Raw genomic sequence first — 12,011 nt, forward strand, 5'->3', positions numbered from 1 at the left:
CCCAGTTGATTGTTTTTTTAAATTGCCCCATGATACTATTGTAGTAAGATTCAAATTAAAAGCAAACTATACTAAACAATTTGCTTATATGTCTCTTTGTCACTATGCTTTATAGAAAGTTTGATGATTTAAATGTTTTTGAGGATGAGATACTGAGAGGGCTAACTAGTAATTTAGTTACTTTGCATGAATTCATATTTTAGTAAGCTGTACTGAGTGTATTAGCTGAAATGATACATGCTGCTGGTGTTCATTCAGGTAAAGTTATTAGGATTACAGAGTGGGTTGCTGAATTTGATATAATTCTTTATCTTACACACTTAAGAATATGGGTGTTTAAATGTAAAAACTAGGTTACATAGTGAAGGTCAGTAGTGCTCAAAAAACTCTGTACTGTTGTAAATAAAAATCAGGTAATAGTAGATATTAATAGGAACATTAAACATGTTCTGTCTTTCTTTTCCCATTTAGTTAGGTGTCTGGAATTCTGCTGGCTTGTATTGTCTGCTGGATTCTTACAGTTTAGCAACTTAGATAGCAGCAGGATAACCACAGGATAAATGAGAATTGTTGTTAAGTATAGATCTTAAGTAGACTTATGTTTAAGTAGACTTATGGAGGCCTAATGATTTTTCCAAGATGATGGATGCTTTACATATCTTTTGCAATCTTGTTGGTTTTGTAAGTTTATCATATTTCTTTTATTGGATGGTGGTTAAATCAGGTGTGTCGTTATCCATTTTAAGGCCATTTGCCTCCTTAAGATCTTTTTATATAAACCTATCCTGGTAAAACATACAGAGAAACCTTTTAATAAATTATTAGCTGATTTACCATTCACAAAGAAATATTTGAAAGTGATTCTGTTTTCATTATTTTTTCCCATGCGTTTAGTTGATGAATTAGGTTATTTTTCTTTTCTGGACTAATTTTGATGAAGTTCATAGTTCTTAATAGAATTTAGTAAAGCAGTTCTGCTGTGTTGAAGCTATTTATGGTATAAAATTTTCATGAAATAGTTTTTAATTTTTCTCTGTTTTTCTACTTAGTGATATCATTTTTCTTCAAACAAAAGCAGTTACAGTGTGCATGCCACATAAGTTTTATATTAGGATTTAAGGGCACATTTCACAAATGTAAAACTGAGAATGTTTATCATAGTTGAATATTTCTTAGTTTATAATGTGTGCAGATGAGTGAGAGTCACTCAAATTAGTATTTTCTGACTCCTATAGAAGTATTGTCTACATTTATTTTAATGTGCCCTGTGGGTGTATATATATGAATTAGCTGTAACCTCTTTTTCTACTCCCACAAATCAAGGGAAATAATAACCTTTCCCCACTCCTGTCAACAGGAAAATCATTCAAATCAACACCTGAATGTCCCACAAAGCTTTACTAAGTGAATATCCATCATCTTCAGAGTTACCTTGTAGTATCTACAGTATTAAAGAGCCCATTGATGAATTTCCCTCTTAAAATGTTAAAATAACAAGATCAGATGTTGATTATCAAACTTAGTGTCATTTTCATAGAGTTTGATACTTGCATATGCACAAATGTGCTTTTTAACTGATGTCAAACTTTGTTTATGATTGCAACTTGTGGGGGAAACTTGTTACCAGGTTGTTAGATGTGGTTTTCATCAGGAGGTCAATGTTACACACTCGAGTTGTTGGTCCTCTGCAAGAAAACAGAATACTTCTCTTGAGTGAATAAGCCAGGAAAATGAAGCAAGGGGTTTTATTTCAAAGGTGTGGGTTTTTCTGTTTTTGTCTTTTTTTGGTGATGGCATAAATACATAACAGATTATAAAATCCAATTACTATATTAAATTTCATCACTTGTTTTTTAGGTATTCCAATAACTGTACCACCTCCAGGTAAAACTTTTTACATGTTTTCTCCATCATTGTTAATAAACATGAAATTTCAAGCCTATAGTTACAGGAGGGACAGTGTTGATATGGTTAGAATATGGAATAGGCTATTGGGATTTCAAGGTCCTATTTTCAGCTCTGCCTTTGCTTCATTCCAGTTTTGATTAAGATAATTAGTTATCTTATAACTGTCTTACCCATTTCTGTAGAAATAGAGATTCTGAGAAAATTCTCACCATATCAATTTGTTGAAGAAAATTGAGTATAGGATAGAAAATAAAGTTTTTATTAAAAATACCAAAGAATTTTTTGTACGATATAGTGACTACAAGAGATGAGAAAGATCATTTATCTTGACTTTATTATGGTTTCTGAATGTTTTACTCTGCTGGCATAATGATACCATGAGAATTTTGATCCACACTATTAACTAGATTGATAACTGGACAGAGATGGTTGTTCTTTGAGTGGTGATTAAATTGTTCACTGTTACAATGGTATGATCAACAGTTTATATGTGGCCGAGTGGTGTTTCGTTGTTGTTGTTTTTACTTATTTAATTTTTCAGTTGGGTTTTTGGGTTTGTTTGGGGGTTTGTTTGTGGGTTTTTTTTGGTAGTATGGTGTAAATGTGATTGCAGGTGTATTAACTGAGTTCAGTGTTTAAAGCCAAGGAGCATAAAGAAATGAGAAGTGGCAGAGCTTGGAAGGGTGGGTCTAAATTCAAAATGACCTTGATAAACAGAAATGGTAGAGTTTGGGTAGCATAGGTGAGTGTACATATGTAGATGTGATATAGTCACTGTTTGTAAATGTGGCTGAAAAAAGACTTACCAGGAAAGTTATAAAGGAATCACTGGTGTGTCTTTTTAGTTTAAAAAGAACTGTGATTGTAAGACTGTATAAAATAGGATTGTGGACTGTAAGGACTAACATAGTAATTGTTAAACTCTATACTGCTAAGATGTTCAGTAGAGGATTTATAAATCCTAAAACTGAATACAGTGAGGATGAGCATGGTGAATTTGGAACAACTTGAAGCAGGACCAAAACTGATTTAATTGGACTTTAGAGAAGGGTTAAGAGAACTGGGATTTATTTTTACATAGAATACTAAAAAGGAGGCCTAGTGGAATTATTTTTAATATGCAGAAGGTGTTAGAGAGTATGACAATGGATTGTTTCTTGTCCTCATTCAGGATAGCGTATGTATTGCAGTGTGAGAGAGATAATTGAATGCATTTCCTAATAGTAAGAGTTGTTAAAACTTGAAAGGAATTGGTTTCATAACTGGTGGAATCTTAAGGGCTTTGTTGGGATTCTTTTTGCCTGTCTTAATTTGAAAGTGCAGAGTAGATTAACTGTTAAGGTCCCTTTTAGCCATATTCTGTGGTATTTCATTTAGATACTGTGAATTATTGAGAATACAGACCTCATGATATAAAGGTGCAAATTATTTTCTTTCCAAACTAATGCAAAACTACATTACATACCTTCTTTGTAAAAATGGTTTTTTAGGGTTGTGCTATTAAAATACATTTTATGATGGATATTCTCAGTGTTAAGCATTTATTATATCTACTGGTAAGATTTTATTTATAAATTATACATATAAAACTCAATATTTTTTGAAAGAGGTAAATGTTTTATTTGCTTTCCTTCTAAAATATTTCAAGTATAACATATCTGGTGGCAACACTACTACTGTTTTATATATGGAAAAGGTAAGGCATTGAGATTAACTTTCTCATACTCACAAAATGGGCTGTGTGTGGTGCTGAAAATAAGACCGGGTGTCCTGACTCCCAGTTTGTGCTCTGTGTATTAGACCAGACTGTTCATTTAAAGTTTTATTACTCTAGTATCTGTTTATAAGTTTAAACTCCATTTTTTTCTGTCCATTATAACATAGAGAAGCATGTTATGTCCCCAGAAAATTTAGTGGTCCACAACAACTTTGTTTTACTCTTGACTTGAGGTGCATATTTCCTTAACTTTTTTTTTCTTATGATTGAATGTTTCAGGTTTTCCTCCTCCACCAGGTGCTCCACCTCCATCTCTTATACCAACAATAGAAAGGTAAATCATTGTGTATACTGTAAACTTTTTATCATCAATAGAGTTTTGACAGAAGAATCATACACATATTTTGGTAATGTTTTCAAAAGATTTAATTTTTAAACAGTAGTACCTGCCTTTTAATAGGTCTAGATCTGTGTTAGTTACTTTTATATAAGATGTTGGACCCATATAACCCAATAACAACACAAAACTAAAAGATAATATTTTGAAATATCTTCCTTTGATTTATGACACACTGATTAAAGAAGCTCTTAAGTTGATTTTAAAAAATTGGCTGTAGTCAGTTTTCTGGGAAATGCAAACAGGTGACTGATGACCTTGAATAATGTATGTCTATTTTAGGATTAAGTAAGAACAACTATTATCAGGGACCATAGCAAAGAAAAGCTATCTTTTTCCTTGCTACTCTGCTGCAACTCAGCATCCACAAAGGAGGATTGGATCCATTCTGCATGAGAATAGCCTTATTTTTACACCCTGCATTTATTCGACATGGTGTTTAACAACATAGGCTTTGGAATCACAGAAACCTGATTCATATTTGTGCTTTCATAATGTACCAGCTTTGTGTGGCTAGGCAAGTTCATAACTAGTCTTTGAGACTTAGTTTCTTCTTTATCAAAATGGGGTTGATAGAATCATGAAGATTAAAACAGCTAGTGAATATAAAGCATCAGCATAATTCTTAATAGGTAAAAATCACTAATAAATGGTGGCTATAATTATTCCTGCTGAAGTGGCAAATAAACTCTATAAATGCAGTGCATTTCTGAAAAAGTGATTTAAATTATATGAAAAGACAAGAATTGTAAGAACCTTATTATATCAGTAGCATCAAACCCTGCATAAAATTTTCAAAGAAAATTGTAAAACTCAGTGAAGGGTGACTTGTGAGAACATAAGGACTTAACTTTGTTAAGTCCTTGTTAGACATATGTTTTCTCAGTCAAAATGTTAAAAGTATTTTTTGTTGATCCTGTCAGTGGGGCTGAATTTATGATTTATAACCATTAAGACCAATTGTTTTTAAGACTAAATTTTAACTAAGTCTCAAATATTGTTAGCCTCAAAGTTTCTGTTACCTTATGAGTTCAGATGAATTGATGGGTTAAACATATTCGTGTTAAGTAGCACTAGCAATCTGTATTTTTCTTTACATTTGAGTGGTAGGTTGTATATTTTTTGGAGATTGAGAAGCCTTTGTTTTAATATTAAATAAAATTAAGAATTAAAGCTTAGTATTGTGATTAAGTCATGATCCTGCTTTTATGTTTTGTACCAAACTGTTAAAATTTAGAACTTAATAGTAACACCTAAAATGCATTTTTCTTCAACAGTGGACATTCCTCTGGTTATGATAGTCGTTCTGCACGTGCTTTTCCATATGGCAATGGTAAGTATTTTCATTTAGTTAATTTTTCTTTTTTTATTATTGTTTATTTTTCCATTACTATTTATCCCCCTCATACCCTCTTCTACCTCTACCTATACCCCAATGGCAAGTATTTTTAGTTAGCAGATTCAATTTGAATCAGTAAAGGACTTTAATTTTAAAAATGTATATTTTATTAATTATACTATTACAGTTGTCCCATTGTTTTTCTTTCCCTTATTCCCCTCCACTCTTTATCCCCCCTCCCACTAGCATTCCTCCCCCCGCCCTTGTGTCCATGTCCATGAAGTTCTTTGGCTGCTGCATTTCCCACACTATTCTCAACCTCCCCCTGTCTATTTTGTACCTACCATTTATGCTTCTTATTCCCTGCACCTTTTCTCCCATTCTTCCCCCTCTCCCACCTCCTGATAACCCTTCATGTGATCTCTATTTCAATGAATCTGTTCCTGTTTTAGTTGTTTGCTTAGTTCGCTTTTGTTTTTTTAGGTTTGGTTGTTGATGGTTTTGAGTTTGTGTTATTGTTCCTATTTTTGATCATCTTCTTTTTCTAAGTCCCTTTCACATTTCATATAATAAGGGCTTGGTGATAATGAACTTCTTTAACTTGACCTATCTGGGGAGCACTTTATCCATTCTAAATGAAAGCTTTACTGGATAGAGTCTCTTAGATACAGGTTCTTGCCTTTCATGACTTCTCCTTTCCAAGCCCCCTTTGCCTGCAAGCTTTCTTTTGAAAAATCAGCTGTCTTATGGGAACTCCTTTGTAGGTAACTTTCCCTTTTCTCTTGCTGTTTTTAAGATTCTTTTCTTATCTTTAATCTTGGGTCACTTAACTATGATGTGTCTTGGTGTGTGCTTCCTTGGGTCCAACTCTTTTGGGACTCTCTGAGCTTCCTGCAAGTCTGTTTCCTTTTCCAGATTAGGGAAGTTCTCCTTCATTATGTTTTCAAATAAGTTTTCAATTTCTTGCTCTTCCTCTTCTCCCTCTGGCACCCCTATGATTCAGATGTTGGAACATTTAGTTGTCCTGGGAGTTCCCAAGCCTCTCCTCATTTTTTTGAGTTGTTTCTTTGTTCTATTCAGGTTGAATGTTTATTTCTTCCTTCTCCTCCAAACCGTTGCTTTGAGTCCCGGTTTCCTTCCCTTCAGTGTTGGTTCCCTATGCATTTTCCTTTATGTCACTTTTCATAGCCTTCACTTTTTCCTCTGTTTTTGTGACCATACTCAACCATTTCTGTGAGCATCCTGATTTACCAGTGTTTTGACCTCTGCATCTGAACTTAAATATTTTTATAGCAATAAAAACATATTTGCATGGTTTAAAATACTATCAGCCGAACAAGTAAAAAATGTTAACTGAAAGAGTAACTAAGCCTAATATGTATGTAGGTGTTACTTAACAGAATCAACTTTTTTTTATTTATCAACTGTATTTAAAAAAAATTAATAAACTGTGACACAACAGAGATACTTAGACCATGTCTTCTCCTAAAAGGATTTAGGATTTGTCACCAAATTGTTTGCCTTCATTGTCCATAATCTTTCTGTTTTTTGACTCATAGTATCCAACTAGCCTTTTTCTCATCTTTCCCCATCTTTTCTTGTTAGTCATTTGGCTAGGTCCTCTATCATGTTTACTCTTGACAACTTTATCCATTACAAGGGCTTCTGATACCACTTTCTGCTTAGATTCCTTGATTATTTATTCTTTTATTTTAAAAATGCTCTTGTGCATTGTACTAGGTTTTAGGAATTCAGTAAAATAGACATAGACATAGGTTTGTCCTTATCAAATTTATATGCTAGTGAGAAAACTTCCAGGTGATAGAAGAGGATGTTATGGAGAGCAAAGTGCAAGGGGTCTCACACTCCAGAGGGGTGGAGCTGTAGAGAATGTGACTTGGAGTTCAAAACATGTTCAAAGGTACGGTGGTGAGAATGTAGTGTAGGCTTTATGAACTGAAAGAATCATAGCGTGGCTGGAGTGTAAAGAATGCATGATGAATGCCTGGAGATGAGAAAGGAGCATGCAGGGCCTTGTAACCATTCTGTATAATTTCATCCCGATTTAGAGGGCTGCGAGGAGCAGTTTAGTATCATGCTGGGTTGTGAAATTGCTAGATTTACATTGGAGAAGGTCCATCCTGGCTACGTACTGTGAGGAAATAGTAGGTGGTAGGAAAGTGGCAATGGCCGAGTTGCCTGCTGGATTGAGAGAACAAGAAGTTGGTGTAGTACACTAATGTGCTGCATAAGGACCCTTCTGTCAGTGATGGACTGGACCACATATATGACTGTGTTCCCATAAGATTATAACAGAGCTAAAAAAATTTCCATTGTCTAGTCACATCATAGCTGTCATAATGCATTACTCATGTGTTTGGTGATGCTGGTGTAAACATACCTGTGCCACCAGTTTTATAAAAGTACAGCACATACAGTTATGTTAGTGTGCTCTTTCTACTTACATACAAAAATAGGTTGCTGTAAAACAGTATGCTGTGTTACGCTAGCAGCAGCCTCGTACATTTTGTGTTTGCTACATCTCATTGCCTCATTTTCTCTTGTACTTGGTTTAGTCTTGTGTTGTTTTGTATGGTGACATGCTGTACAGGTTATAGCATAGGAGCAGTGTGGTCTACCAGATGTAGGTGTGTAGCAGGCTGGACCATCTGGTTTGTGTAAATACACTCTGATGTTTGCACAAGAAGGAAATTGCCTAATAAATGTATTTCTCAGAACGTATCTCTGTTGTTAAGTGGCACAGGACCGTAATCCATGGGAAGAAATTATGGTATCCTGTTTTCAGGTAGTAGTACCATTGGGGGTGGAGAAAATGGAATAGTTTAAAGGTGTATACAATATAAGTGTCATATACTTAAGAGTTACCTTCTAGGTATCTGTATTAGAGGGTTGTACTGTCCTTCAAGCCCACCTTGTTCAAAGCCACATTTGTCTTCATTCACATGAAAAGGTAGTCTTTCTGTTGACTGACTTGTTTCATTGATTATATCACCTTTTTTTTCCCCCTGGGCTCTCAGGATTACTTGGGTTAGAGTCTTGCTTCACCCCCTCATTATTTATGTGGCTTTTATAGATCTTCATTAAATGGAGAGCATAATTTTTTCCATAAGATGAAGTTTAGTGAGAATACATTGAAGCACCTTTCCATTTAATAAACACTCAGATATTAGCTGTTTCATTATTGATTATCTCCACCATCTTCAACAAGCTCCAGGTTCTCTCCTGTGTCTAACTCTGAGGCAGTGTTGCCTAACTGTTAAAGCATAGGCCCTGCAGTTAGCCTGGGTTTGGGTCCCGGTCCATCTTACTGTAGTAACTTTGTGTAAATTAAATAATCTAAATCATTTTTCTCATCTGTAACTTAAAGTTTGATTACAAAGTGATGAGCACAGTACCTGTAATATGTAAGTACTTAATAAGTATTAAATTAATCAGAATTTTACCTCTTACGGCACTTGTCACTGCATCATTTGTTAGTAAATTCCTTGTGCATTTGTTTCAGTACAAATGAACATATTAGAAAGATCAGACTTTATTCTTGAGATTCCATACGCAGTTTCCTTGTAGAAAATTTTATTTTTAAAAATACTTATTACGTATTTAACATTTTCTCAAAGTAATATATGCAAAATTTTAATCCCCAAATCAAGCTTTTTCTGCTTATTGTTTACTAACCCTGACTCTTCTCTGAGACTTTTTTAAATAAAGGACTTTTAAATAATAACAGTTATAAAGCATTTTGTAACAATTAAATAAAGAAAAGTTAGGAGTTTTCATTCTAGTCCAAAAAAAAACCCCTTGGAATGAAGATGGCAAATAGAGCTTCCTCTCTGATGTAATTCTGTTTTAGCTTTGTTTATTTTAGTTTAGAATTTTGTAATTCTTAAATACCACCAATTACAAGAGGAAATATTTTTCTTGATGCACATATTAAGATTGTACCTATAAAATAAGACCTAGTTTAAAAGTAATATTTTTCAGGGATATGGAAGAACTTAAGCATTTTTAATGGTTTTTAGATCAGATGGTCTCCATGACATTTCTACATAAGCTTATTACCCTATTTCTTTTTAGAAATTTATTTTTATTCTTGTTTGTTATTTTTTTTTAGAGAGGTTGATTCTTGTATGTGCCCTGACCAGGGATTGAACCTGCAACCCTGGTGTATCAGGATGATGCTGTAACCAACTGAGCTACTGGGCCAGGGCCATCACCTATGTCTTACTTTATATAACTTAAGATACCGGGTGCTATCTTTCTACTATGATAAATGTGTATTTTGCTCACTGTCTCCTTTTCCCCACCAGTGAAATTATGACATTATCTTTGTTCCTCTATAACTGCTCTCTTTTTCTTTTTCCATCAATCACAACTACTGTGCATCTTTCTAAGCTTTCACCACTTCCTTCCCCCCTGCCTCCCAACCTGTCCGGCTATACTCCTACTTATAACATTTATATTCTGTCTTGTAATCAAAGTTATCTGTGCTCTGGCACGTTAGTTTTTTATTCTAAAAGCTAAACAATAAACACCTTATTTATATTTTATGACTGTATAACTATTATATATTTTAGAGATAATTATAGTACTCAAGCCATGAAAGAGAATGTTGCTATTGAGATATATCAATAGGTACTATCATATACTATATCAACTATGTAAAGTCATACCATATTTTTAATTGGGTTCACATTTGGACCATCACTTTCTTAATCTCGAGTATATAAAAAATACTCCCCAATATATATTTTCCCAAAAATTTTTTCAAATTTTGTTTTTCATGTGTACATCCTTAACCCATCTGGAGAATTAATGTTTGCCTGTGTTGTAAACTGCAGTTATAATTGTCTGAGTGCAATTTGTTGAATAGTCTAGCCTTCCTGAGGGATATACAGTCTCCACTCATGTATCAAGTTTCCATGGATGCATAAATCTGTTTCTCTGCCTTCTAGACTATTTACTTGGTTTATCTAACTACTATTCTTGTGCTAATAATGCCACACTATCTTAATTATAAATTTTATAGTAAATCTGATCTTTGGATCAGCAGAATGTACCTGTTCAACTCTAGAAGTATTCTTGAGCCATTGCTCTTACATATCCATTTTACAATCAACTTTACAAGTTCCATGAAAAACTCCTAAGATTTTGATTAATAACTAGCATTTATATTAACCTTACTATGTGACAAACACTGTTAACTCATATAATCCTGACAGCCGTATAAAGTAGGCATACTGTTAATATCCTCATTTTATGGAGGGGGAAATTGAAGGGCAGCCAGATTAAGTCATTTCCCCAGTATCACACAGTAAGTGGCAGATTCAGGATTTGAAACCATGCAGCCTGGCTCTAGAGCCCTTGCTCTTGTATCACAGCACTGGAGTCCAGTCGATGCTGGAGAGCAGTTCCTGTGAAATTCATGTCTTAGAACATGATTTCATCTGTGGACAAAGACTCACTTTCCATTTAGGGAGATTTTTTTTTAAGTGCTTTCATTAAGTGTTATAATTATCTCCTTACACTTCTTACATATCTTTGGTTAGATTTAGTCATGGGTATCTAATGTTTTCGTTGTTATGAGTGGTATATTCATTTGAACTCTGTGTTTTGTTTGTATTTGCTTATATTTAGATACAGAATTATAAATACAGAACATAAAAGTATAGAATATATATAAATATATGGAACACATAAATATAGTTTACAGAGATACATGTAAGATACATATATTGATCAATGTAAATATATTGATCATGTAGCCAGTTATCTGTGAACTCTCACTGTAATTTGTGGAGTCTCTTTAGACAATACTATCATCGGCAGATAATGATTTTGTTCCTTTGTTTTCAGATTCTTATACATCTCCCTCTTTTGTGTGTGTGTGTTCTAAGAACTCCATATAATGTTGAAGTACTGAAATACCTTTTTTAAAAATGCCTTTATAATTTTTACTACTAGGGTTTTACTTACCAGATTAAGGAACATTTCTTCTAGTTTTCCAAGGGCTTTTAAATTGAAGGGACATGGATTTTTACCAAATGCTTTCTGAAATCATGCTGTTCTCTAATCTGTTCATGTGGCAAATTTCTAATATTTTTCTAATATTAAGCCACTGTTTATTTTCTGAGATACATCTAACCTGTTCATGATTAATTTTTTTTAAATACTGATTTATTTGGGATTTTGCCATCTAAGTTAATATGTAAGATTGGTCTGTGATTTTACTTGGTAATATCCTTAACTGGTTTTGGTATTAAGGTTCTATAAACCACGTGGGGTAAGTTAGAGAATGATCTTTTTTGCCTGTTCCCTGGAAGTTGGTATAATATTAGAATGGCCTATACCTTATAAGTTAGTAAAAATTCACGTGTAAAAACCATCTGATCTTGTGAGATTTTAAATTACTGATTTATTGTCTTTAATAGATACAGAATTAAGATTTTTTTTTTTTATTTTTGAGTCACTTTTGTTTGGTAATTTATTTTTAAGAATGAGTCTGTTTCACATGAGTTTTTAAATGTGTTGGTATAAAGTGTATAATATTCTGTGCATTGTTTAATCTCTGCAGCATCTGTAGTTGTGGGCTCTCTTTGTCAGAGATTGTCATTTTTTGTCTAGTCTTCAAA

General features: G+C 33.5%; 1 protein-coding gene across 26 annotated transcripts in view; it reads left to right on the forward strand.

Moving 5' to 3' along the window:
• Positions 1 to 12,011, forward strand: part of FIP1L1 (factor interacting with PAPOLA and CPSF1) — a 73,766-nt gene that overhangs the window by 49,369 nt on the left and 12,386 nt on the right. For 14 of the 26 annotated variants that reach the window (XM_028507919.2, XM_036020598.1, XM_036020559.1 and 11 more), the window contains 3 exons: positions 1,858 to 1,884; positions 3,905 to 3,959; positions 5,300 to 5,355. In XM_028507919.2, the coding sequence (XP_028363720.1) occupies positions 1,858 to 1,884; positions 3,905 to 3,959; positions 5,300 to 5,355 (138 nt within the window). The remainder of the gene's footprint in view (positions 1 to 1,857; positions 1,885 to 3,904; positions 3,960 to 5,299; positions 5,356 to 12,011) is intronic. The other 12 variants (XM_028507920.2, XM_036020623.1, XM_036020659.1 and 9 more) reach the window with 1 other exon arrangement.

Source organism: Phyllostomus discolor, chromosome 1 (genome assembly GCF_004126475.2).
Source record: "Phyllostomus discolor isolate MPI-MPIP mPhyDis1 chromosome 1, mPhyDis1.pri.v3, whole genome shotgun sequence".
NCBI classification, from domain to species: domain Eukaryota; kingdom Metazoa; phylum Chordata; class Mammalia; order Chiroptera; family Phyllostomidae; genus Phyllostomus; species Phyllostomus discolor.